This window comes from Quercus robur, chromosome 3, assembly GCF_932294415.1.
Source record: "Quercus robur chromosome 3, dhQueRobu3.1, whole genome shotgun sequence".
In the NCBI taxonomy this organism is placed as follows: Eukaryota; Viridiplantae; Streptophyta; class Magnoliopsida; order Fagales; family Fagaceae; genus Quercus; species Quercus robur.
The window spans coordinates 63,350,150-63,377,317 of NC_065536.1; the positions used below are offsets into that span (position 1 = coordinate 63,350,150).

The 27,168-nt window shown below is 34.7% G+C and overlaps 3 protein-coding genes across 3 annotated transcripts in view; all 3 read right to left on the reverse strand.

The window, feature by feature from the left end:
• Positions 1 to 12,269: 12,269 nt before the first annotated feature.
• LOC126718835 (uncharacterized) lies at positions 12,270 to 13,776 on the reverse strand. The gene is made up of 2 exons (XM_050421190.1): positions 13,366 to 13,776; positions 12,270 to 13,178 (listed from the first exon to the last, which is right to left on the reverse strand). The coding sequence occupies exons 1-2, from the start codon at positions 13,651 to 13,653 to the stop codon at positions 12,786 to 12,788; spliced, it is 681 nt and encodes a 226-aa protein (XP_050277147.1). The 5' UTR covers positions 13,654 to 13,776; the 3' UTR covers positions 12,270 to 12,785.
• A 3,687-nt stretch (positions 13,777 to 17,463) lies between these two features.
• The window catches only part of LOC126719922 (disease resistance protein Roq1-like), a 71,220-nt gene continuing 61,515 nt past the window's right edge, over positions 17,464 to 27,168 (reverse strand). The window contains exons 2-5 of the mRNA XM_050422421.1: positions 19,647 to 20,745; positions 19,171 to 19,443; positions 18,266 to 19,072; positions 17,464 to 18,153 (exon numbers count right to left, since the gene is read on the reverse strand). Of these exons, the coding sequence (XP_050278378.1) occupies positions 17,464 to 18,153; positions 18,266 to 19,072; positions 19,171 to 19,443; positions 19,647 to 20,745 (2,869 nt within the window). The remainder of the gene's footprint in view (positions 18,154 to 18,265; positions 19,073 to 19,170; positions 19,444 to 19,646; positions 20,746 to 27,168) is intronic.
• LOC126718833 (TMV resistance protein N-like) lies at positions 20,744 to 25,795 on the reverse strand. Its single transcript, XM_050421187.1, has 2 exons — positions 25,059 to 25,795; positions 20,744 to 20,843 (listed from the first exon to the last, which is right to left on the reverse strand). The coding sequence occupies exons 1-2, from the start codon at positions 25,562 to 25,564 to the stop codon at positions 20,816 to 20,818; spliced, it is 534 nt and encodes a 177-aa protein (XP_050277144.1). The 5' UTR covers positions 25,565 to 25,795; the 3' UTR covers positions 20,744 to 20,815.

A 27,168-nucleotide genomic window follows, 5' to 3' on the forward strand; every position in this document is an offset into this window, starting at 1 on the left:
ATGAAGGAAGAAAAAAATAAATGAAATCAAACGTCAATTAATAACCATTATTTGGAAAATAAAAAGATAGTCAAGAGGAGTAATAAATAAAATAGAGATGGCCATACAGTGGACATTAAAAACTTTATAGTGCAATAAAATCGACCATTACATTCACTTAATTAAATCAAAAATCAACAATTAAACATAATAATACAAAATTTAAACTTAAAACTAATCAAACTCTAATTAGGGAAATTATATTTCCTATCATAACTAAAAATGAGATGTTCTTTTGTAATTTAGAAATTATATTAGAAATAAAGTTGGAAAATTTTGTAATCTCATTTTTTGACATTTCATTTAAACTGTATATATATATATATATATATATAATTGTAATTGTGGGGTCAGAGAATCTGTGACCCTGGCCCACTTTACATTAGGGCCCAAAGCCTAAGCCAAGGAGAACAATTGCCAAGGACGCATAATGAAAGTCCAAAAAAGGCCTAAGGATCTGGCCGAGGACGATCTTATGCTCGGCACCCCACAGAACGCCTAAAGGAAAGGACGAGTTCAGTGCAGGGGCAGGACAAGTGAAAAAGCTGCCAATACTGTAATAAAGAACTCTGCGTCTGACAGATCCAGGCTCTTCACCATGCTATTCAACTTTTACAACTACTCCCAACCACTCTAGGTATGGGCTGATAGGACAAGTCTCCACCTCAGAAAGTGTAACTTACACGTGGGCATTGGAAGGAGGGTAAATACTAGTATAAAAGGGAAAGAGAGCCAAGGGGAAAGGGGATCCCACCCCTCAGAAAAAGAAGTCCTAAAAAATGGAGAACGAGAAGAACACTAAGCTCCTCGGACGGGGTCTGAGGACCGAAACCACTCAGGACGCACCAGAGGAAGGTTTTGCTAGACACGCCAGGTTCACCCTCGTATAAATTTCCATAAAAACCACGACTAAACCACTGTCCGGTGACCAAGGCCTAGTCTTTCAAGCCCACACTCTACAAATTATATTGTTTGGGCTCCTAACGTGCGCACCCAACATTATTTTGTGGGTCGTTACAAATTGTGTCCTTACAATAATCTTCATACACCATGACTTAAAAAAGTCTAATGAATAGTTCTACCTCTTATTAATGTTTATGTTTTGCAAATCATCAACCAATAAATATATGATATTGGTAAAAAAAAAAAAAGTTATAGACAAGATTATGAAAAATATGATAATTTTTTTTTTTTTTAAGAGCTCTTTATAAAGTCTAGGGACTAAAACAGTATTTTACCTAAAAAATTATCACGCAAAACGCGCGGGTCTGTGACTAGTAAATAATAATAATTAAAGCCTTCTCAAAAAAAAAAATTATCTCTACAACATTTTCACAACAAATTCTAAGTGACAAATTGTTACCGGCCGTTACAGACAGGCAAAAAAATAATTTTAGTAATGAGTTCAAATTAGAACTAATAACAACTTACTATTTATGATTTATTATGAAAATATTGTAAACATAAACATATTTCCACAGGACCAGAGAGTAATGCAAGACCTTTTGGCTTTTATCTTGATTGTGAGATGTTCAAAGAAACTATAATTAAGGATTTTGTAATTAATAACTAATTAGAGTCCAAAAAGGAATGGTGAGGGAGTCAAAGCTTTCAGACTTGTCTTGCTAGGATTAACATAAAAGCCTAATAAAACAATTTATGCTTTCATATTTGGGACAACTAAGATTGGCACCGGACCACTGGTAAGATTAGGATAACGTGTTTTAAGTGAACATGTTCATGGCACTTTAGCTTGTACAGGACAAAGACATGCACAGGTCGGGCTCCCCTTCAGTCTTGAAATCTCCATTTCTCTCCCATTTTAAAACTGATGAAGGACACGTGGCAAAAATGAAATCCAAAGGTTAGAAAAATGCCACACCAAATACAACTTTTTTCTCACCTAAGAAGTCTGACCACCCTCTTTCTCTCTCTCCCCCAACAAGCCTTTCCTCTCTCTCTCTCTCTCTCTTATTTGCCTCTCTCTTCTTCTCCATCACCACTGCCACCTGAGCATCATAGCCACCAAAATCAGAGCTTGCCAGAGAAGAAGGGTAAACAAGATAGCAGATTAGGAAATTAAAAAGAGCAAAAGATCTTTGTGAACTTATGGGAAGCCAAGCAAGCTATAGTGTGAGAGGGAGGTAGGTGTGCAGTTTGCCATTGCTGTCTTTAACTCCACCTTCTCTTGGACGGAAGCCAATGGTGTCAGGTCCTTGTCCAACATGCCAAGAATGATATAAATTCCCCAAGCTCTTGTCCATTTTGGTTTTTTTTTTAGTAATTTATTCTCTCTGATCAAATTGTAGTTCTTATTTCTTTTCTGGTTGTGGAAATTTTTTATTTTGTAAAAACTTTTGAATTGTTCTTTTCAATTAGATGTTAATAATGTTATGACTGATTTTGTGGTAATATTGGCAGTGGGTATTATTTATATTAAAAAGATCTTTTGCTCTTTTTTTTTTTTTTTGGAATTGTCTATGATTGCAAGTCATTGTCCTTGATGCTAAAAAAAAGGATATAATTTGTATGCACTTTTTGTTATTTATATTTGATCATACCCTACCATTTTGTTGTAAACTAATTGAAGCCTTATGCTTGGGGTTTGTTTTATTGTTTACCCAAGATTATTTGTTGGTTTGTTTTATTGATATCCCTAGCCTATTGCACTCAATAAAAAAGTTATGAAGACCAAGTTGTAAGGAATTTAATCAAAATCCCAACCTGTGAGAAACAAAACAAATAGAGAAAACACAAGTCAAAGAAAAATAATCACACGCACAAGACAATATTTACGTGGTTCGGCAATTTGCCTACGTCCACGGAGTTGCAGGGATTTCACTATTATCAGGGAAAATACAATAGTGCACAAGAACACTCTCAAGAGACTCAAATCCCAATTACACCCTAGCACTCTCTCACAAAAAAAATAAGAATAGAAACTGGCTGCCTCTCTTTTCTCTATTTTCTCTCATGCGGCTGCTAACTAGGTTAATTGGAATTACTCCTTTTTTTAATCTCACGGCTGCTCTACATCTTAAACATGATATATATATATATATATATATTTATATATATGTCAAAGTCGGCTGAAGTAAAATTTCCTATTACAAATAGGATTTGCTCAATAGTGACCGACTTAGGTGGACGTGGGCTTGTGGCAATTCAAGCCACACACGGCCCACTTTAACAAATCTCCACCTTGGCTTGAATTGATCAAGCTACACGAGCAAACTCCTCCATCAGCTCCACCTTAGCCCTTAAGGGCTCACAAGCTACAAACATTAGCCACAATCCTCCATAACACAATCCCTCATCCCTACAACTCATTCTCTTGTCCTCAAGCTAGAAGACCAATTGAAACTGCGCACAGCTTCAACTTCTCAATAGTGACACCCTTAGTCAACATGTCTGCCGGGTTCTGAAGATTACCAGCTTATCTTCAACAAGGTAACGGATAAAGTGGTATTTTGTCTGTATGTGCTTCGACTTTGAATGAAAAGTCGAGTTTTTGGCAAGAAAGATTGCACTCTGACTGTCACTGTGTAGAATGCCCATCTCCTGCTTCTTACCCAATTCATCTAAGAAACCATGTAGCCAAATCATCTCCTTTCCAGCTTCAGTTGCTGCAACATACTCAGCTTCTGTAGTAGACAAAGTAACAATTTTCTGTAGATTTGAAGCCCATGAAATTGCTGTACCACCCAGAGTAAAAACAAACCCAGTAGTACTCTTTCTACTATCAATATCACTAGCAAAATCAGCATCTACATAACCCTGTAGTTTCAAACTTGCACCTGTGAAACAAAGACATGTATCTGATGAACCCTTCAGATATCTCAGAATCTACTTGACTGCCTCCCAATGCTGCTTTCCAGGCCTACTCATGAATCTGCTCACAACTCCCACTGCATGTGCAATGTCTGGCCTTGTACACACCATAACATACATCAAGCTGCTAATAGCTGAGGCATAGGGCACCTTGCTCATGTGGTCCCTTTCTTCTTCTGTCTTCGGTGATTGTTCTTTGCTTAGTTTGAAATGACTACCCAAGGGTGTGCTCACTGGTTTAGCTTCATTCATGTTGAACCTGCTGAGAACTTTCTTCACATACTCTGACTGTGAAAACTTCAATGTACCATTAGCCTTGTCTCTAATGATTCTCATACCAAGGATTTGCTTTGCAGCTTCCAAATCCTTCATTGCAAATTGTTTGGACAATTGCTTCTTCAAATTATTAATCTCCTCAATGCTAAACCCTGCAATAAGCATATCATCCACATACAACAGTAATATGATGTAAGAATTGTCAAAAAACTTAACATAGCAACAGTGATCAGCTTCACATCTCTTGAACCCAATTCTGTGCATAAAACTGTCAAATTTCTTGTACCACTGTCTAGGAGCTTGTTTTAGGCCATACAAACTCTTTCTTAGTTTGCAAACTAAATTCTCTTGTCCTTGAGCAATGAACCCTTCTGGCTGAATCATGTAAAGGTCTTCCTCCAAGTCACCATGAAGGAATGCTGTCTTCACATCTAACTGCTCAAGATGTAAGTTTTCTGCAGCCACCATTCCCAGTACTAGTCTAATTGTTGACATCTTCACAACTGGAGAAAATATCTCTGTGTAGTCAATGCCTTCCTTCTGCTAGAACCCTTTAACAACTAATCTGGTCTTGTAACGTTTGCTACCATCATGCTCATTCTTTATTCTGTATACCCACTTGTTGTGCAAAGCCTTCTTTCCTACTGGCAATTCAGTCAGTTCCCATGTCTGATTCCCCAACAAGGAATCCATCTCATCCTTCATGGCTAACTCCCACTTGCTTGAATTCTCATCTTGCAAGGCTTCATCATAACACTCTGGCTCACCACCATCAGTCAACAGGAGATAATTTAGAGTGGGTGAATAACGCTGTGGAGGTCTAATGTTTCTGGAAGATCTGCGGACTTCAGCTACAGGTGTACTCAGATCTACTTGTGAATTTACATTCTCCTTATCTTCTTCACCCCTTTTCTGGACAGTACCTTCAGTCAATTCATCTAAGTTGACAAACTCAGATTTCTTTTGATCTATCCCTGTAACATCTGACACTACAGTTGACCTGTCCTTGTACATAACCTGTTCATTAAATATCACATTTCTACTTCTGATGATTTTCCTGTTTTGTTCATCCCAAAACCTATAGCCAAATTTCTCATCACCATAGCCAATGAAAAAACATATTTTAGACTTTGCATCAAGTTTACTACGAGCATCAGAATCAATATGAACATAAGAAACACAACCAAAAAACTTTTAAGTGTGAAAACTTTACCTCTTTACCGCTCCAAACCTCCTCAAGAAGTCTGAACTCCATGGGAACTGAAGGTCCTCGGTTTATCAGGTAAGCTGCAGTGCTAACAGCATCAACCCAAAAAGTTTTTGGTAGTCCAGCATGCAACCTCATACTCCTAGCACGCTCATTGAGAGTTCTGTTCATGCGCTCAGCCACACCATTCTGCTGTGGTGTTCCAGGAATGGTCTTCTCCATCCTAATTCCCTGTGCAGCACAATACTCACTGAACCCTCCATCTATGTACTCTCTTCCATTATCTGACCTCAAACATTTTACTTTCAAACCTGTTTCTGTCTCAACCATGGCCTTCCACTTCTTAAAGGTTTCAAATACATCTGATTTATTTTTCAAAAAATAAACCCATACCTTTCTGCTTGAGTCATCAATGAAAGTGATGTAGTACCTTGAACCTCCAAGGGATGCAACCGGAGAAGGCCCCCACAAATCAGTGTGTACTAACTCCAATTTTTCAGCCTTCAGTGTCCTGCCAATTTTCAAGAAGCTCACCTTTTTCTGCTTTCCTAAGATGCAACTTTCACACATGTCAAAATCAATGGACTTCAATTCTGGTAGTTTTCCTTTTGACAGCAGCATCTTCATCCCTTTCTCACTCATATGACCAAGTCTGCGGTGCCATAAGCTTGTATCAGTACTTGCATCAGCAACTGCAATTGTGTCTCTTGGACTTGAGGTCATGTACAGAGTACCAGTCTTCTTTCCACGAGCCAATACCCTAGCTCCCTTTGTAACCTTCCAAGTACCACCAACAAATAGTATTGCATGTCCTTCATCATCAAGTTGTCCAACAGAAATCAGATTCCTCCTTAGGTCAGGAATATGTCGAATCTTCTTCAGTAACCAAACAGACCCATTGGGCAACAATATTCGAACATCTCCCATACCCACAACATCCAAGGCTGAACCATCAGCCAAATACACCTTACCAAAATCACCTGCAACATAATTCTGTATGATTTCTCGGTGTGGAGTGGTATGAAACGAAACTCCTGAATCCAAAACCTAATCATCAAGTGGACTGTCTACTGCAAGAAGTAATGCATCTTGTACCTCTTCTGTTACAGCATTAGCAGAATCATCTTCATTCTTCTTCTTAGGATTTTTGCATTGATTCCTAAAGTGACCTGTTTTCTCACAATTCTAGCATTGTACTTGTTGGCCTGATCTAGAAGCTCACCTTTTTCTGCTTTCCTAAGATGCAACTTTCACACATGTCAAAATCAATGGACTTCAATTCTGGTAGTTTTCCTTTTGACAGCAGCATCTTCATCCCTTTCTCACTCATATGACCAAGTCTGCGGTGCCATAAGCTTGTATCAGTACTTGCATCAGCAACTGCAATTGTGTCTCTTGGACTTGAGGTCATGTACAGAGTACCAGTCTTCTTTCCACGAGCCAATACCCTAGCTCCCTTTGTAACCTTCCAAGTACCACCAACAAATAGTATTGCATGTCCTTCATCATCAAGTTGTCCAACAGAAATCAGATTCCTCCTTAGGTCAGGAATATGTCGAATCTTCTTCAGTAACCAAACAGACCCATTGGGCAACAATATTCGAACATCTCCCATACCCACAACATCCAAGGCTGAACCATCAGCCAAATACACCTTACCAAAATCACCTGCAACATAATTCTGTATGATTTCTCGGTGTGGAGTGGTATGAAACGAAACTCCTGAATCCAAAACCCAATCATCAAGTGGACTGTCTACTGCAAGAAGTAATGCATCTTGTACCTCTTCTGTTACAGCATTAGCAGAATCATCTTCATTCTTCTTCTTAGGATTTTTGCATTGATTCCTAAAGTGACCTGTTTTCTCACAATTCTAGCATTGTACTTGTTGGCCTGATCTAGATTTACTTCTGTTCCGATTAGAATTTCTGGATTTTGATCTGCCCCGATTTGAATTTCTGTTATTACCTCTGCCTCTTGTCTCAAGGTTTAGGGCAGAACCAGATCTTGAGATTTCACCTGCATCTCTTCTGCAAATCTCCTCAGCCAGAATTAAATCTCTAATATCATTGTACTTGAGTTTTTCATTTCCTGTAGAATTACTTACTGCCATCCTCATTGCCTCCCAACTATTTGGCAAAGAAGCCAAAACGATCAGTGCACGGATCTCATCATCAAAATCAATTTCTACAGATGACAATTGATTTGTGATAGTATTAAATTCATTCAGATGTTGTGCTACTGATGCATTCTCTGCCATCTTCAGATTGAACAGTTTCTTCATCAAGTGCACTTTATTGTTTGCTGACGGCTTTTCATACATACCAGACAAAGCCTTCATCAGATCTGCTATGGTCTTCTCCTTTACAACATTGTGTGCAACAGACCTAGACAAAGTTAACCTGATAACTCCTAGTACCTGTCTGTCAAGAAAAGCCCATTCCTCAGCTTTCATAGCCTCAGGTTTTGTCCCCAAAAGAGGCAGATGCAATTTCCTCCCATAGAGATAATTTTCAATCTGCATCCTCCAATACGCGAAGTCTGTGCCATCAAACTTTTCTATTCCAGACGCCTTTCCTGCTTCCTCTGCCATTGCTCCCACTCAAACCTAACCCTAGGCTTTGATACCAGTTGTAAGGAATTTAATCAAAATCCCAACCTGTGAGAAACAAAACAAATAGAGAAAACACACGCCAAAGAAAAATAATCACACGCACAAGACAATATTTACGTGGTTCGGCAATTTGCCTACGTCCACGGAGTTGCAGAGATTTCACTATTATCAGGGAAAATACAATAGTGCACAAGAACACTCTCAAGAAACTCAAATCCCAATTACACCCTAGCACTCTCTCACAGAAAAAATAAGAATAGAAACTGGCTGCCTCTCTTTTCTCTATTTTCTCTCATGCGGCTGCTAACTAGGTTAATTGGAATTACTCCTTTTTTTAATCTCACGGCTGCTCTACATCTTAAACATGATATATATATATATATATATATATTTATATATATGTCAAAGTCGGCTGGAGTAAAATTTCCTATTACAAATAGGATTTGGTCAATAGTGACCGACTTAGGTGGACGTGGGCTTGTGGCAATTCAAGCCACACACGGCCCACTTTAACACAAGTCTGGCATCATATTCTAACATCTATTAATGCAGCTATTATATAAGAAAGTTTAAATAATAATCTTAGAAAGGCAATGATCAAACCATGTCCACGTAGGTTCCATTTCGAGTTCTTGAAGATTTGATAATGACCCATTCAAGCATGATCTAAGGTCGTACAAAAAAAAAGTCTTATTAAACCTAATAAGAAATTTGTGGTTCTCTCATGCCTTACATCATTAGAAAGTCCAAATAGCATTTTCATTGGAGGGGTTGTGACTTGTGAGTTAGGGCAATGACAATCATCACGTAACGCAGACTCTTTTTTTTTTTTTGGGGGGGGGGGGGGGGGGGTGTGTTGGGGTGGTTTGAATACTAGTTCAAAGATCTTGCGTAGGACACATAGCCACACTGATAAGTGATAAGTCCTGCGTACACAGACAGCTCATTGCAATGGAATATTCTTACAGTCAAAGATAATTCTTTTGAAAATTGCCCTTGAAATGTGATAGCCCACAACTTAACAAACATTATGTTCATGTTCAGTCTAGTGTGAATGCCACAATGAGAGTCCAATTTATGGTACATCTCTTTGTGGATGGAAAGAAGAGAACTCAATTTGGGGGAAATTGGGTTTTCAATGACTTTAATAATTAGGGTTATAATATTCGAAGCTTTGGTAAAAGAAAAGTAAAGAAGCTAATAGTTTAACTCAATAACATTATTTGATTTTTTTTTTTTTTTGAATAAGGTCTTAGATTTGAATCCCCCACCATACTTGGAAGAAAAATAATATTGTAATACACTAAGTTCATATGTGAATGTTTGTTAAAGGAATTTTATTTGGTGAGATTTTGTTGGATTGAATAAAGTGAGAATCAAACACTAACTTGAGAGAGAAGAACGTTAGGCCAATGGAAGAATTTATTTGTCTAATGATGGAAGGCTCAATGAGAAGAATGTTAGGCCGATGGAAGAATTTATTTGTCTAATGATGGAAGGCTCATGCTTCTTTTGAGCACTTTGTTGAGCCTTCCCACCTAGTTTCTATATCTTTTAATTGTTCCAATCCATGTGGCTAATAGCTTAGAGAAGTTGCAACATATTTGGGTGGGACAAATGAAGAATTCAAATTTCACTTGTTTGAATGAAATTGGTGTACCCTGTGAAGTATGGTGAGTTGTTTGGGGTAAGCAAACTGAGTGTCTTTTTGTTAGAATGCATATTTCACTTTCTAGATCATTGAAGACCAAATCAAGACATTGATTTCAAGAGAAAATTATATAATTGATTACAACAGAAAATTGTTGGATTGAGACAATTAATATGCAATCAAATTCAAGTTCAATTTTTTGTTGTTGTTGTTGTTGTTGTTGTTGTATGTAATCCCATTATAACAATGGGTTCTATTGTAAAGTATTATGAAGAAAAATGTACAAGAAAATTTGACTTTTTAGGCTCTTGTCCCATGAATATAGCCCACAAAGTCAAACCATGTACACTATTATATTTTCTTTCTACTTTTTTTTTATTCATCATAATTTCTGCACATATTTAACTAATCTTTGTTGAATAAATGGTCTTAAAGTTTTGTTAGGAGGGAAGGGATAAAATTTGGAGACTTGCAATTGTGTTAAAAATATAGAAAGGCTTGAAGTAAATGGGCTACTTAGGAGATATGCAGGCCATGTAGACTAGTTTTTGGAGTAGTATTGAGTAAGAGAGTCAATTTTGAACTAAAGGCAATTTTGATTTGACTAGGGGAACGAAATATTTCGGTACTAGCTAATATTGATGTTCTGTTTTGGGTTACTACTCTCTGTATACTTATGCACGCGTGTATATATATATATATATATATATATATATAAAATCAAATCCATATATTTTATAAGCTCAAACATTAGCCTAAATACACTAACCCAATGCATTAGCTTAAATAATATTTTCTAAGACTTTTTTTTTTTAATTTTAAAATATCTTTTATTGTATCAATTGAAATATCTATTTTGGGTGAAACACTCGAAAATTGCCAATACGACCTTATATTTTATCTGATGATACATTTTAAAGGAGTAGCAACTTATTTGATGGCTAATGTAGTATATATTGCTGGTATAGCTGTTATTGTTGTGGTATTGACTTATTTGGTATTATGTTTGTCCTTTGCTTTTGTTAATTTGGGATTAGAATTAATATGAGGATTAGGTTTTGCTATAATTTTTTATGTTGGGAACTAAATTTAAACTGTTTTTCCTAATTTGCTTTTGATTGCCAACAAGGAAGATGCTTTTGTGTTCTGTAATCTTGCCTTGATTCTAAAGAGTTGTTAAGACTTAAAAAAAGAAAAAAAGAAAGCAGCAAAAGAGAGTTGTTAGACTTAGAATCCATTTGGGAACATCTTACTTAGCTAAAATTGAAAACTTTTTGTTAAAAGTACTGTAAATAAAACTAAAAAGTAGCTGAAATAGTACAGTGAAGCCATGAATAATACTAAAAAGTGCAATGAGATCCATGAATAGTAGTAAAAATAAACTAAATAGTAAAAAAATCTAACTTTTTAAGTTAATGCCAAACGCAACCTTAGACTACGCATTTGGAATCCCAAGTTTATTCGAATTTCTAAGCTTTTATGATTGGGAGTTCGAACTTGTTGATTGTCTTATAAACATATGTATTATTATACCCTATTGCTAGTGAAATTGATTCTATGAGATGGTAGCCAAAATAGTAATGGATAATTTAGTGAAGAACATAATGTTAGTATAATATATAAGAGGGAAATAGAATAAAAGTAAAATTGGTGCCTATGAAGTAGATGCATGAAGCTAGTGATCCAAATATTCTCCTTGATTTGAAAACAATATTCAAAACTTATGGTACCTAAAATTGGACTTGGCTTGGTCCAATGTTTGGACCATCAAGATCATGACACGTGGTTAAAGTGGACATGTGTCATAATTCGGACAAGTTCGCTGCACAAAGCATTGGATTCAATCTTTGTCATTTGATATTAATTTACTATGGATGATACACTTGGAAAATGTCAACTTTTATAGGTACATATTGTTTTTCTCTATTATTATTATTTTTTTAATAACTTTTTGTGCCAACACTTGAGAGATGTGTGACAAATTACCTATTAGCTCAACCATCTACAATTTAAGTTCAAATGAATCAAATCTCTCCTCCAATCAAAAGCTTTGTAGTTCAGTGGTATTGAATGATCTCCTTTATGAGAAGAACCATAATTCAAATCCTCATTCCCTCACTTGTTGTAAAAATTTATTTTAAAAAATCCCCTCCCGTCCAGTTGGTAACAATTGCATTATTATAAAACTAATTCAAAAAAAATATATATATATATATATATATATATTGTCCATCTTTTCTACCAAGCACAATCTTCTATCCACCATTTTACTTTCCTTTCCCTTCCTTATTATTATTATTATTATTATTATTTTAAAGCAAATAATAAATTGTTGCTAAAAATCAATAACAATGAAAAGGAATTTCTTTGGTATTTTCACTATTCGGAAGCACTTATTTCTCAGTAAATGTCTATGCACCTAGGCTACTCACAGATACCTAACTAAGTGAATAGGCTCCAAATGTTCTTTAAGATGACAACCGTATCCTAATCAGCTACTATATACAAATCCAATTGAGCCTACCTTCTTAACTCTGTGTGGGCAATTATCACCTTACAGAAAGTGCTTCCAACATGTGTAGAAGTCACATTATTGTTTATGATAATTTTTTTCTACTCAATTATCTCAGCTAGAGATCACTTTCTAGTGGTTACTACATGAACATGCATTTATTCCCTTAAAACGAAGAAAATGTGCAAACAAAGAGTTCATTTTTAATCGTTCCTTCCAATAAAATTAAAGCATAATTCTCACTATTAGTGACAATGCCTTTGTTGCCTCCTATTAATGCAAAACTAAAGATAGTGCTCACATTAGTCCAGGGAACAAGAAACTTGAGACCAATATTGAGTTAACTAAGCAGCAGAGATTATGAGTGTCTAGTTAGACTTATAATTGAGAACAGAAGGGAGAACCGCTAAGAAAAGTAGCAGAACAATAAGAGGAGATGCTATTCTAGCACATGCTTGCATTTCTCTTTAAGCATGGAGAGGTTTTGCTTATTTCTTTTTCTACTGTGAGCCGTCAAATGAAAGATGAGACCCCAATTGTCAGACAATGAGGCCAAGCCGTGCCTTGTAGTTTGCTTAAACTTTTCCTCATCATGCTGATGTACAAGACGGAGTCCACACTTCACCACTGTCAAGTCTGGGCAATCACTAACAATTCAAGCCTCAATGCGATTACATTGATTCAAACAATCTGGAAATGAGCTACGTGGTATATAGGATAGCCACATGAATCCACCTAGATGTAACAACATGACATCTTCTTTAGTAAGGCAATAGGCATGGAGAGGTTCCAAAGAACCAACATTTCTTTCCAAATGACAATAAAGATGATGAGCACTTTCTGAATTAAGAATGTCTAGGATGGTAGTAGGATCCTTGATGTTGACTGAGAAAGAAACACATAGAGCAAGTCCCCTCCAAGTACTATCATCATATAAATTTAGAGGTTGATGGATTGTCACTGGTGGCTCGCCACTACGATGGTTGAACCACTCAAGAATTTCACTTGGAGGAAAACAAGAATTATACACCAAACTTCGATCAAATTCCTGTAAAATAGGAACATGATGTTCAATGAGAGAATTTTTCCAACAATTCAAAATTGTTAAAATCAGTAAAAGAGGGGGTGATTCAACTATGGCTCTCCTTATAAGGGGGATCAGACAATGCCACTGATGACTGAACTAGAAGGGAGCTTGATAGTAATTTGAAAGAAAATACACATTAATTTGTTACCTGTAAATCACTTTTGCTGAGTTGATTATCAGGGTGTTGATCTTCAAGATAGATGCTATCTCTACTGCTTTGCTCTGGGTAAATGGGTCTTCTCAACCTTCCAAGGTTTGGATCCTCAAAAGAAAATCCAGCTTCATTCTTTCGCTTATCATTTGGAGAATCACTAGCTACTGATCGATGGATGAGTTCCATATTGTAAAAAGGCACAGTAGAGCACTTAATGATCGTTTGCTCAAACTCTTCCACATCTTGTTGGTATAAGAAACGTTGCCCACACTTCTTCACCATCAAACCTGGGAAGTCACTTCCAATTGAAACCTCAATCTGACTGCTCTGATTAAAAAATCTGACAATGACCCACGAGGTATGTAGTATAGCCAAATGAATCCCTATATATTTAACCACGTGAAGTTCTCTTCAGTGATTTGATAGAGAAGGTGAGATTCTTGGCTACCTTTCTTAGCATCCAAATGACAAATAAGGTGGGGGGAAATGTCTGAATCCAGATTATCACTTGTGATAGTTGGATGCTCATGGACTGAAAATGAAGCACATAAAACCAGTCCTATCCAAATACTTACTGAAATTTGAAGGTAGCTAGATAGACAGAGAAGGGCCTGTACTTTGATGCCTAAACCATTCTGGAATTTCACTTTGAGGAAAACATTTATGCATAGAGCATGTTTGATTTGAGGATGCTTTTGAGGATGATTTTAATGGTTGGTGCTCCACTAAATCTTCACGAAAGATGTCCTAATTGTCACAAAGTGAAGCCCTCAAGTGGAATCGAATTTTCCAAAAATCTTGCTCATCTTGTAGGTACACAAGATGAAGTCCACACTTCTGTACAAACCAGCCTGACCAGTCGCTTGCAATTGAGACCTCTATGTGGTTGCATTGATTTATCTTATCTGAAAGCCACCAATATGGCATATAGGATAGCCAAATGAATCCAGGTAGATGTAGCCACTAGAGTTCTTCTTTAAAGGTGCTATATACATGGAGAGGTTTCAAACCATCTATATCCACATCAAACAAACAACTAAGGTGGTGGGGAATTTTAGTTTCCAGATTGTCAAGAAACTCAGTTGGATACTCTTGGACTAAAAATGCAGCACACATGGCAAATCCCAGCCAATTAGAATCATTATGCAAATTTGAAGGTAACTGGATTGCCATTGAGGATCCAGAAGCATAATGGCTGAATAACTCTGGAATCTTAGTTGGAGGGAAACAACGATCATATGGATAGTGTAAATGAAATTCCTGTAAAATAGATATATTGATAACTATTTAGTAACACATACAATGTTGGGAAAATTTCAACAAAATATAAATTTGATAATTATAGACTTATAGTAGTCAATATTTGATAAGCGTTTATCAATTGATGGGATAAATATAAGAGGTTTTATAAAGAATTTTTATAAAATTTAAACTCAATTAAAAAATACATATTCAAATAATGACGTGAAAAAATATGAACTTCCAAAACGCAAAACCTTTTGTAAAAAAATTTGGACTTTCAAAAATTTATGGGATTATATCAGAATTATAATAAAAAAGCTCTTCACAAGTGCAACATGTGTATTCAAAAGTTAGATGTTTGAAGTTCATTATTTTTTATTTGATCTTATTAGTTTAAGTTTTTTTAAACTTATTATAATTAATGAATAAGAGTATTTTGGATCATTTAAAAAATAGACACCAAAAAAGTTGTGCTCTCTTTAACAATGGTATAGAAGGTTATCGATGGTGTAAAGTGTAAATGAAAGTCTTGTCAACTAGACATATAAAGGTCATGAGAGAAACAGAGAAGTACCTCAGAGCGTTCTCGACGATGACAATAACGGGTTGGCCTCTGGCATCAATGAATTATTGATAGCAAGTTGCACAAACTTTTTCCTGATAATGTGGCACTCTCAATGTCCCATTAGATCCGCCAGTTCCACTGGTTTCTCCCTCATCTTCATCATCATCATCATGGCTCTGCTGCTTTATTTTTTCCTGAAGCCCTCTCAATGTCCCACTAGATCCTCCAGTTCCACTGGTTTCCCTCTTAACATTATCATCATCATGGCTCTGCTGCTTTGTTCTAGATTGATGAGCAGTAAATTGATGGATGAGATCAGAATTATCAGAAAACATGGTTGAGCATTGGACTAATGTTTGCACCAACTCTCCCACATTTTGTTGGTACACAAGAACATAACCATAGTTCTGCAACATCAAGTCTTGGCTATCACTACCAAATAAAGCAGTTAAGAGATTGCTACAATTCAGCTTATCTGAAAATCAAGCATGAGGTACATGCATGATCTTACATTGCTTTAACCAAATAAATTTGTTGTGTTCAGACTCAGTGATGTACTGTTTATTTGACACCGTCCAGTTGCCCATGTCACTTCTCAAAGAACAAGGAAAGCCATGAGAAATTTCTGTAGCTGAATTGTCATGAATGAGAGTTGGATGCTTGTGCACTGTGAATGTAGCAAATAGAGCAATTCCTATCCAGTCAGAATTAGTATAAAGATTTAGAATTAGCTGGATTCTCAATAAAGAACCACTTTGATGGCAAAACCACTCCGGAATTTCACATTTAGGAAAACAATCATTATAAATATAGCGTTGACTAGAGTAGCCCTGTAGTAAAAAAGAAAATATGGAGCTTCATGAGAGAGTGAGAGAGAGACCTGAAAGTTGCTTTGAAACCAATGCTCAAGGCCTCTATTGATACAATTACTGAGTTCATTCTCATCCAATACGCTTAACTGGATAGAACTGAAGTTTGAATCTCTTGTAGCACCCCCGATACCTGAGTCTATTCCAAGTAAAGCACAAACCCTCCTTGTTCTCATCAAATATGTTGTTTATGCAGAAAGTTGAATTGAGGCAAGTTCTTAAATGGACAAATGTCTATGGATATCATTTACCTGAGGACAAGCATGCCAAGAGGCAATTCTTTGAGTACTTGAAAGGTTTATCATTTCCTCCGACTTGAAGGAAACAATGTGTCTCATCTTGTATTTGTAATGTATTGTTAAGCAAGCTTGGGTCTAAGTGACTTCATCAATGTGCAGAGAAGGAGCTTCAAGTTTACCTCAGTGTACAGGGCTCATCAAAGGATTTTTTTTATAGGTTCCACACAAAATTTGCTTGACTGCCCTTGTCTTCAGTTCACAGTATACCATGAAGTTTGAGATGCTTATAGCTCATAACCTTCTGCAAAATTTGCATCTCTCTTATTAATAGAGAGAGAACAAAAAATATTAAAGACATTCAACCGGCTCTTCAACCAGTCAAATACAAGCTATATTCTTCCAAAGACCCAATCAAAGACATTAAAATGCACAGCCATTTTAACTTTTGGTTAGCATGTCTTAAATGACCAGCTAACCTAGTAAATTATTATAGACCATTTAGGTGTGATGCAAATCATTTACGATTTATCTCAAACAATCTTGTACACAGCCAACAAATTTGATGTAGCTTCTAAAATTCAGAATGATACACATTTTCTACAAAAGTCAGGATTCTAAGCGACTGGTGTACATAATTTTTTAAATCAAGAAACCAATTAAGTCCAAACGAATGAATAAAACTAGGAAACAATTGCAAGATCTTTCTTCACCATGGTAAGCTAAGCAGAAATTATGCATCTCAATTTGAAAAATCAGATAAAAAAAACACAAAATCATACCAGACAGAGCTCGCATCCAAGGCAAAAGGAAATCTGGGGCCTGCCAGTGACTTCAACCGCAACCATCCTAGTCAACTGCATTAACAAAAAAATAAGGCCAGTTAACCAAATTACAATTTTTAAGTTCAGAAACTTATTCAGTACCCTTTTTCTTTTATATAGAAACACAATAAATACTTATAAGTTGATATGATATCCATTGCCATTGTGTAACAGATGCAAATGAAACAGTGCTACCAAAAATGGAAACATACCTTGGCATCAAATGCGAAAAGAAACCGGTCAGAAACGACCGAGGAGAAACAGTTTCAATGTGATTTTTTGATTGAGGCATATTTCTTCAGAGTTCATCAACGTGTCCTCTGTTTCTTCGACCCCCAACCTTTTATAGAATACCCTTAATCAACAGCATCATCTTCTTGAGGAGGACAGGTGCATTCTACGTGGACCCCCCACATTTCTATAGAATAACAGGTGTCATCTGACCAATAATCAACAGCATCATCTTCTTGAGGAGGACAGGTGCATTCTACGGGGTCATCTGACTTATATCTAATTGAAACCTCAACAAGATTCTGGTCAGTTGGATTTGATTCATTCAAATGTCTTTGCAGAAGAGACCATTGAGTTAGAGAAAATAAATATTGTGGAAATGAATATCGTCGCGGTAGATTAATAGACTCATATTCACGATTTTCATAACCATTGATGGAAATTTCAACAAAGCCATGAAAGCCCCCTGGTCCAGGAACTATACAGACAACCAATTTTGGAAAATTGCGACCAACAAAGAAAGATATGGAGTTATCAACACTTCGATGATTAAACCATTTCAGCATCTCAGTTCCCGAAAAACTAATATCAGGATTAAAGCCATCAAAGCCATCAAAGCCCTCTCTCAAATATTCAACCTTATCTTCAGATTGGAAATAATTGGAGAACTGCAGATCCATTGATATGTCCCCATCTTCAGATTCAGCACCCTCAGTTTCAGATGGTAAATTATTGGAGAACTGCAGATCCATTAATTTGTTGCTTCTTGCGCTACCACATACTCTATTTGGTAAAATCCCAATAATTCCTATTACCTGCATGCAATTAGAAAATTCAATATTTTTCATTTAGCAAATCTCGTAAAGTATTTAGATAAAGTAACAAAAATTGTTTCTTTATATATATATCTTAATGAAAGAGAGAGACCTGATTAAATAGCCCGCTTGGTGAGGTATTCAACAACATGGAACCATCCACACCAACGCTCCTTATTGATTGTGGAAGCCCTTGAATTTCACGAAGAAGCTTGCAATTCATAGCATAAAGTTGTTGTAATCTGGGAAATCTGCTAATGCTTTCAGGGATGGTAACAATATTGGTAGAAGATAGAGTTAAGTATTTCAATGCGGGGAAGTAATCAGGCTTCATCAAAAGATCTAATTCAATTATGCCTTCACATCCGAAAAAGCCACGGAGATCCAATTGTGTCATGTTCACAAACCCATATCCGGAAGAGCCATCAAAAGAATCGCACGTCGGTCTCAATTTGGCAGTAGGAGTCTTCAAGTACTGAAGCTGTTGCAATTTATAAATGCTATCTGGAAGATCCCCAAGGTTTTTGCACTCACGAAGGTTTAATTTCTCAAGCTTAGTGAGATGCTCGATTGATGAAGGCAACTCTCTAATACCACTCCCCTCTAATTCTAAAGTATCTAAACATTCCATTTCTGGATGAAAATTAGGGAGCTTCTCAAGGCTTGAGCAGTAAGAAAGACCAAACCAACGAAGAGATTTCAACCTGAGCTGGCTTGGAAGAATTTGAAGTTTACAACAACCATCGAGATCCCATTTTGTAAGCTTTTCAAGAGATCCAAAGCATTCATCAATCTCAACTAAATTTTTACAAAGAGAGAGGTCCAAGTGCTTTAAATTTTGGGCCCCTAATTTAGGTAATTCCGTAATAAATTCACAACCACTGAGATTGGCATTTATCAAATTTTCTAAGGGACGCTCCTGTAGGAAAAAAAAATAATAATCAAAAGTTAACTACAACAAAATTTGAAATAAAAAATTTAACAAAAATCCCAATTTAAAAATATACATAATCATACCTGCTTGATTAGCTTTGGCAATCTAATGCGGCTACCTGGCATCTCAAAAACAACAAGTTGTTTAGGAAAATATTTGAATGGCCAGTGAGAAGGATAATTGGGCCACTTAAGATATATTAGACCATGGGGAAGAAATTCAAATGGTTCACAAATATGTACATTCTCAACTATTAGAAATTTGAGATTTTTCATCCTTCTGAAAGCTTCAGTGTGTAGTTGCACTTTTATCGGTTGGGGCAAATGCAACATTATGCCTCGAATTTTTTTTGATCCCTAATTGGAGAAGCATCAAGTCAACTCATAATAGAATTTTCCAAATATATAATGATTTTAAAATTTTAAGCAAAAATAATGCTGATGAACTAATATTTTATAAAATGATAGAAAAAAAAATGAAAGAGAAAATACAATACATCTACCTAGTGAAAAAGAAAAAAGAAAAAAATAAAGAGAAAAATTCTACATAATCAACTTACTGTGTTATTTTCCAGTACATGAAGAACATCATCCTTGAGCCGCAACCTACTACGACTACCAGGCTGTTCAGGGGACTCGATATGAACAATTTGCTGAGCTAATTCTTGCAGTAAATCATGCATCCACAAACGTCCCCTGAAGATGGTTATGAGAGATTTTTCCACGAGAACATCTATATCAATGCTTGGCTTGTAACGGGGAGTTTGTAGTATATTTGTTACACGATCTTTATCTTCTCCTTTGAAGAAATAAGCAATATCTAAAAATATTTTTTTCTCTGTTTCTTCCAAGCCATCAAAACTTATCCGGAGTGTATCCAAAACTTTTTTCGGAGGAGTTTCTTTCAGTCTATCTAGGGCACTTTTCCATGCATCAGGGCTTCTATGTTTCAAGAAGGGACCCAAAACATTAAGAGCCAAAGGAAGGCCTTGAGCATAACTTATTGCTTTCTTGGACAACTCCACATAACCTTCTAAAGGATGGTCTTTCTTGAAGGCTTTTCGACTAAAGAGCTGAAGAGCTTCATCACTATTCAATTTCGTAGCCTCGTATATTTCAGCTCTAGCCACATCATGTTTGATCAATAGATGTTGATCTCTTGTAGTTATAATGACTCTACTCCCTCGACCAAACCAAACTCGCTCGCCTGCTAACGCTTCTAATTGATCAAGTAGATCCACATCATCAAGAACGATAAGAACACTTTTATAACATAATCTTTTCTCTATCACATTACTTCCCCATTGAACATCTGAAAAATCAATATTTCTTTCAATCAAGATATCAGAAAGAAGCTGTTTTTGTAAATGAACTAAACCATGTTTTCCACATTCTTCTCTAACATTGGCAAGAAAGCTGCTGCCTTCAAAACGATGACGAAATTTATCATAAACAACTCGTGCTAGAGTTGTTTTGCCCAATCCCCCCATTCCCCAAATCCCTATAAAGCAAACATCATTCAACCCCATGCCTAATAAATTCACCAGTTCCTCCATACGAGAGTTTATTCCAACAAAATCCTTGGGAACAATTGAGTATGTAGAAGTCAATTTATCCAATATCTTTCCAATTATTTCTTCAACAACTTTTGCCTCATGTCTGCAACGAACGTAGGACAATAATTTTGTTGAGTTAGCAAATGCCATAAAGATAGAAAATATTCAGCAAATCAGTTGTCCTTGCTTATGAAAGCATTCCTACACACACGCACACATATATGTAATCTGAGTAGTGGTCTCATAAAAAAATATCTACATGGTGGTATTGGGTGGGAATGGCTAAAATATGCCAACATCCTTAAATATGAAATTAATAACCTTCAATAAAGCTTTTGAAATTGAAAATATAATTGCAGTTGTTCCTGGATTTTTTCATCACAACATGTCAAAATTAGACAAGGCAAAATGGGACTTGAGCTCACTAACCTGATTAAACTTAAAAAAAAAAAAAAATATATATATATATATATATAAATATGGGTCGGGTTTTTTTAGACACATAAAAAGACGAGTCAATTCAATCTTGTGAAAGTCCGAGTCAGGTCGACTTGCAGGTTGACCATTTTTTAACAACACATGAACTTTTCATTTTAAGTCCTTTTTTGTCCTTTTCTTCCATGTTTTTTTTTTTTTTTTTTTTTTTGTCACTTCTACTTATTTAATTTCCTTTATAGAATAGTCATAGTTATAAAAAATATAGTTCTTTATTGACATGTGTTTATTGAATGCTAATTTATATTAAAATTTTATATTGGAGTTGAAAATATTGACAATATTAATCACCAACTTGGTGTACAATTCTCAAGTAAATTGAGATGTAATTCATATTAATTATTTACTTATTTTTCTTTTCCCCAATATGTTATATTTTATTCGTAACATTTTATACATTTAGTTATCTTTGAAGATAATCTAAGTTTATTTATATTTTGGATGCAATAGGTGCACCTAATGAGGTTGTTAATGTGATATGGTCCAAATCTAGTGTTTGTTTATCTGTTCTTGTGTAATGATGATAAGATTAATAAACAAGTTTGGACCATATAACTTTAAATATTTATGTATTATTTAATTTGGATTATGTTCATTTATGACTTTATGTATTATTCAACTTTGTCCAAAAAAAAATGATTTTATATGTTATTCAACATTTATTTTTAAGTGATTTTGTTTGTAAGTTCTCTTATTTGTTATAAAAGGAAGAGAAGATAGAATGATTGATTTTTTTCATTTTATATATATTTTTTAATGTGAAAAGATATGGGTGATATCGGGTCGACCTAGCCCTCAAAAGACTGGGTTAGAGTCATAGGTTTTGTGACCCATTTAGGACAACTGTTTCTAACCCGAAACCAATTTGACCCAAACTCAACTAGGTTGAACCCAAACCTAATCAACCCACCTTGTTTGCCAAGTCTAGTAAAATAATATATAAAAAGGATGGGTTCAAATTACATGTTATATGGTTTTACAAGAGTTAAACATTTTCTAAACCCTACAATCCTATTATAGATTTATTGATGAAAATTCATTATTTGTCATATTATAAAAGAAGACTAAATTACAATTTGCATCATCTAACTTAGACCAAAATTCAATTCATTTCTCTAACTTCACTTCCATTCAATTGAGTCCTCTAAATTTTAAATTTTAAAATTTATTCAATTAAGGTCTTCAGTTAGGCTTCGTTTGGGAGTTCATAAGAGAATAGAATGGAATGGAAATGAGTAATCATAAAGAAATGGAAATGAATGAAATGTATTTAAGTAAGGAAAAGGAAATGAATGAAATTAAATTAAATAACCTTGTTTGGATATTTTAAAATAAATGAATGGAAATAAATGGAATGTAAGTAACCTTATTTGAGAGTAACATAAAAGGAAAGAAACGGAATCATTTTATGAAAATATTACGATTAGACTCCTATTTCAAAATAAATGGCTAAATATATAGGAGTATTTTGAGAGTTTTAGTAAAAAAAATTAGAATGATTGCATTCCCTGCATTAAAACTCTTTCAAATAAAGGAAATGAAGAATATTTTAAAATTATTTTTTTTCATCAATTTCCATTTAATTTTATTTTATCCTCCTAAACGAGTGCTTAAGATCATGTTGTTATTGTCCCCAGAAACATTTTTTAAAACTAAAAATCTAAAAAACTAATACAAACTTTTTAAAATGCAGGTGACATCTACGCGATGAAGGTGGTGGACAAAGAGGCCTTGGCGAAGAAGAAGAAGAAGGTGCAGAGAGTGGAGATGGAGAGGAAGATGCTGGACCATCCATCCTTTTTTGCCTAAGCTCCACGCCGAGTTTGAAGCCTTGCATCTCTGTTGCATTTTCATGGAGTTTTGCTCTGGAGGTGACTTGCATCCCTTGTGCCACAAACAAATTGTCGGTGACGAAGAAGGGTGTAATGTGTGGAAGTTGTTTGTTTGTTAGGAAAATTATGGAAAGGTAAAGAAAAGCTGTTTGAGAAAAAATATTGTACAGAAAATTTGTTGGAGTTTTTTTTTTTTTTTTTTTTTTTTTTTTTTTTTTTTTTTGGGGGGGGGTGTCAAATATGTATAAATTTTTGTTGTATTTATGTATTCTAGATGAGATTAAAAAAAAAAAAATTCCTTTCCTTTTTTCCTCTAATTTGGAAAAGAAATGATAAATATTTTTTCCCTGATTTATAATTTTTTTAATTAAAAATTTTCAAAATAACAAAACCACATATTACTGAGCATGAATTGTAATTTAACCTATAAAAATGAGCAATTATTTTGTGTAATTTTGTCTGTATATTAATTTGGGTCAAAAAATGAAAAAGTGAGTCTTTACACAGACATATCTTTTTTGTAGCATGAGCAATAAGAATGTAGGGCAAGTTTTATACTATAGTGGGCCCAAGCCCAGTAAGCTAACATGTATACGCTAACAACTGACATGGATCATCAATCCTCACAAATCTAAAGTAATCGTTTAGGTAATTTATTAAACAAAAATTGATTGATAAAGAAAATATAGTGTAGATGTAAGTTATAGCTTTTTTTTTTTTTTGGTAATTGGTTTCAATTTCTTATTTGAGCATAGTATTAGAGGCTTTTTTTTTTTTTTTGGTACAGCACCTAGTAGTATTGGAATTAGTATGACGTCATTGTTATGTTTAAACTACATCATAATTTAAAGCTGACTATTATATATATATTTCAAAGAAGTAAACATATAATTTTTTTTGAGAAGATGTAAAACATATAATTTGAATGCTTAAAAGTGAGGTGAAAAATAAATTAACTTGGAAGTATTAATAGTATGGTCATATATTCAAAAAAATTTAAATGTTCTATGTATGTCTTTGATTTTTAACAGTCCTTAAAAAACTATATCGCAATGAACAAAAAAGTTTTAAAACAACAAATAAAATTCAAAAAATTGGTTAGAAAAAATTGTGAAAACATACCATGTCATAATTTTTATGCTACAAATAAGAATTTTTTTTCCTTGATTATATTGGGAGAGTTAAAAGACTAAAGTATATAGCAGTTTCAAAGAATTCCGAAAACAACAACATATAAAAATTGGCAAATTGATTAGGGGATATTGCGATAATATATCATATTATAATTTTTTTTTTTTAAGATAATGACAGAAATTTAATTCACTGTGAATGTATATCATGTTATTATTTTAAGGTTACAAATAATATTTTTTTTTGGTCTTTTGGAGAGTGTTATATTTTCAATTAAAAATTTAAAATTAAGAATATTTTATACACACAAAACTGAAATCTCAATTTTTGAGAGAACCTGAGGGAATTTAGGGGTGGAGTTGGGGGCAATTGCGCCCACCCTGCTGGTCTGGCTCCAGCCCAGATGCAACAAATAAGTTCATCGCCTCTTATAACAACACTTTTATATAATGGAATATTCAATTAGAAAAGTAATGATTTGAGGGGAGATTAACTTATTTGTATTTATAGAATTTCAAGAAAGAGAGCGTCATATCTTGAAATGTTTGGGAATGAGTGTCATCTTGTGAAACCTCAAAGAATATTGGTGCATTACTTTTTTTTAAAATTAAAATATTAAGAATAGGCAAGTTTAGAGGGCATGAATGGAATACTAGCTGTATTTTCTACAATGGAATTGGACAAGAATGGTGGACTTGTGACTTGCTATCTTTAACAAATATACATAAAGTAACTTATTTGTGGTCCATATAATATTTTTTACTTGAAAATTTATATGAGAAACTGAAACTCATCAGATTCCCTTTGAAGTGTAATTGATTATATACAAACTTTGCAAAAGTTACTCAATTATCAAAGTTGGAATTTGATTGACTTAAATATCACTAGCCAGTAGAAAATCAAAAGCAAAAAGACAAGAAAAGAAAGTGATCGTATGGTGAAGTGAAGAAATTCTTACTTGTCTCGTAAATCCCATCCAGCGATTTTAGCAACCTTTGTCAAAGCAGCTTTCCATTTATGTACTTCCTCTATGTTATCTTTGTCACGCTCTTCATGTTTAGCAAAGACTTCTCCAAAAGTCTTCCCCAAATTCCTCACATCACTAGGATCTATGTAGTGAAAAATAGGCAAAATTATAAGTCTCTCCTTTTCCATGCACTCAACAATCTTTGCTAGTTCAATCAAACACCAACTTGATGAAGCGTAGTCCTGTGAGATAATGACAACAGCAAATCTTGACTCTTCTATTGCTCTCAAGAGCTCTGGAGCAATGAATGTCCCTCGCTCAAGTTTTTCATCATCCCTGAATGTGAATATCCCTTTTTGATTCAGAGCAGCATAGAAATGGTCTGTAAAAGTTTTACGAGTGTCACTGCCTCTGAAACTAAGAAAGACATCATATTTAAATCCAAATACGGTAGAAGAAGAAGATGAGGATGTGCTTTCTGAGCCCATAAAAGCCATCGGATGTTAATTTGGTGATTTTTGAACTACAAAACAGATATGGATCAAGTATAATGAAGCCAAAAACAGGGAGAAAGAGAGAGAGAAGACGAAGGTGTCACTGCCGGCTCCCTTGTAGTTGAATTAGCGCTATATATATGCAATTAGTTCCCCGCATACGCGTTGTGGTTAAAAAATAAGTGACTTTTAGGTAATTTACTTAGTTAAATGCACTTTTTATTTCGAACATTAGAAAATAAGCTAATAGAAAAATATATATAATTGTTCATCAAAAATATATATATATATAATATAAATATATATATATTATATTATATATATGTTAGGGTATCATAATAGTACTCTCACGCTGACAGAGACAAACTTTTCTTTACTATTTTTTGAGGTGGGTCACAGACACAAACCTGACAACCCACTACCCTTCTTTTTCTTTTTCTTTTTACAGGAAAAACAGCAGTAGAGTACAAAAGACTCCTCCTTCCAAGAAGGTAACACTGTAAAGGACGCTTCTAAAGACATATAGAGAAGAGAGTGTGAACGCATGGAAAAAGAAGAGTAGTGGGTTTTCTGTGTCAGTGTAACAGGCGTTTTCCACGAAGCTACTGTACAGTTGTCTCCTCACTTTCCTCTAATTTTCCACAATGCATGCCAGAAAGTTTACCACTCTTTCTACAGAACATGCCTTCTCTTTTTCACTGAAAATTATGAACACAGTGTGAACGCATTGAAAAAATATATTGCAATCAATTCCATGTCATTTAAAAAAAAAGTAAATCAAGTCAAGTAAATATTTTTATATTAAATTTCTATTTGTTGAAGATATCTAACTATAAACAAACAAAACACAAAAAATTGATGAAGAAATTTGCCCACAAATTGAAAAGAAAGTTCAAGAATCTTTAAGTTGTCCAATACGGTTCTTATAAGTCATCACATGTCGAGAACATTTCTACATCTCCAAAATACCAAATTGAAAGGAAAGCACCTGCTTTTACAAGTTGAAAATAAAAGTTTTGATAGGTAATACATAATAGAGCTTATAAGATAACAATTTCCCCACATCCACAAAATACTAAATTTTGGAGCTTTATATGCATGGTGCATTTTCTTTGCCATCCTCACTTAATTTTTTATTATTATATATGCCTCCATGTCTATATGTTTTTGTAAGTTCAAATTATCGTGTTAACAATAGGTGTAAACATTCCATTTCATTTGGACCTATGCCCGAGCCCCTCGATACCAATGACAAGAAATCAATCCGCTATCAAAATTATCAGCATTGTGTGTGGGGTCTATTGAGCAAATTAACCCAAAAGTGGCCTATTACAATCTAAATCCAAGCCCAACTAAGACCCAAGAACTAAGCACAAAAACCCATTTCTGACTTAATTTGGATGAGGCTTACAGAAGGTGCATACTCCAGGTATATGATGCGTATGCACCCAATCTATGGGTACGCACCTTTGGTAATATTTATAGTCTAACATCAAATATCTCTTAAATATATATATATATATATATATATATATATTAATAGGTAAAGTTGATAGAAAATCCAATTAGATTTCAAATTGGAATTCAATTAAAGTCTAATTTTGGGC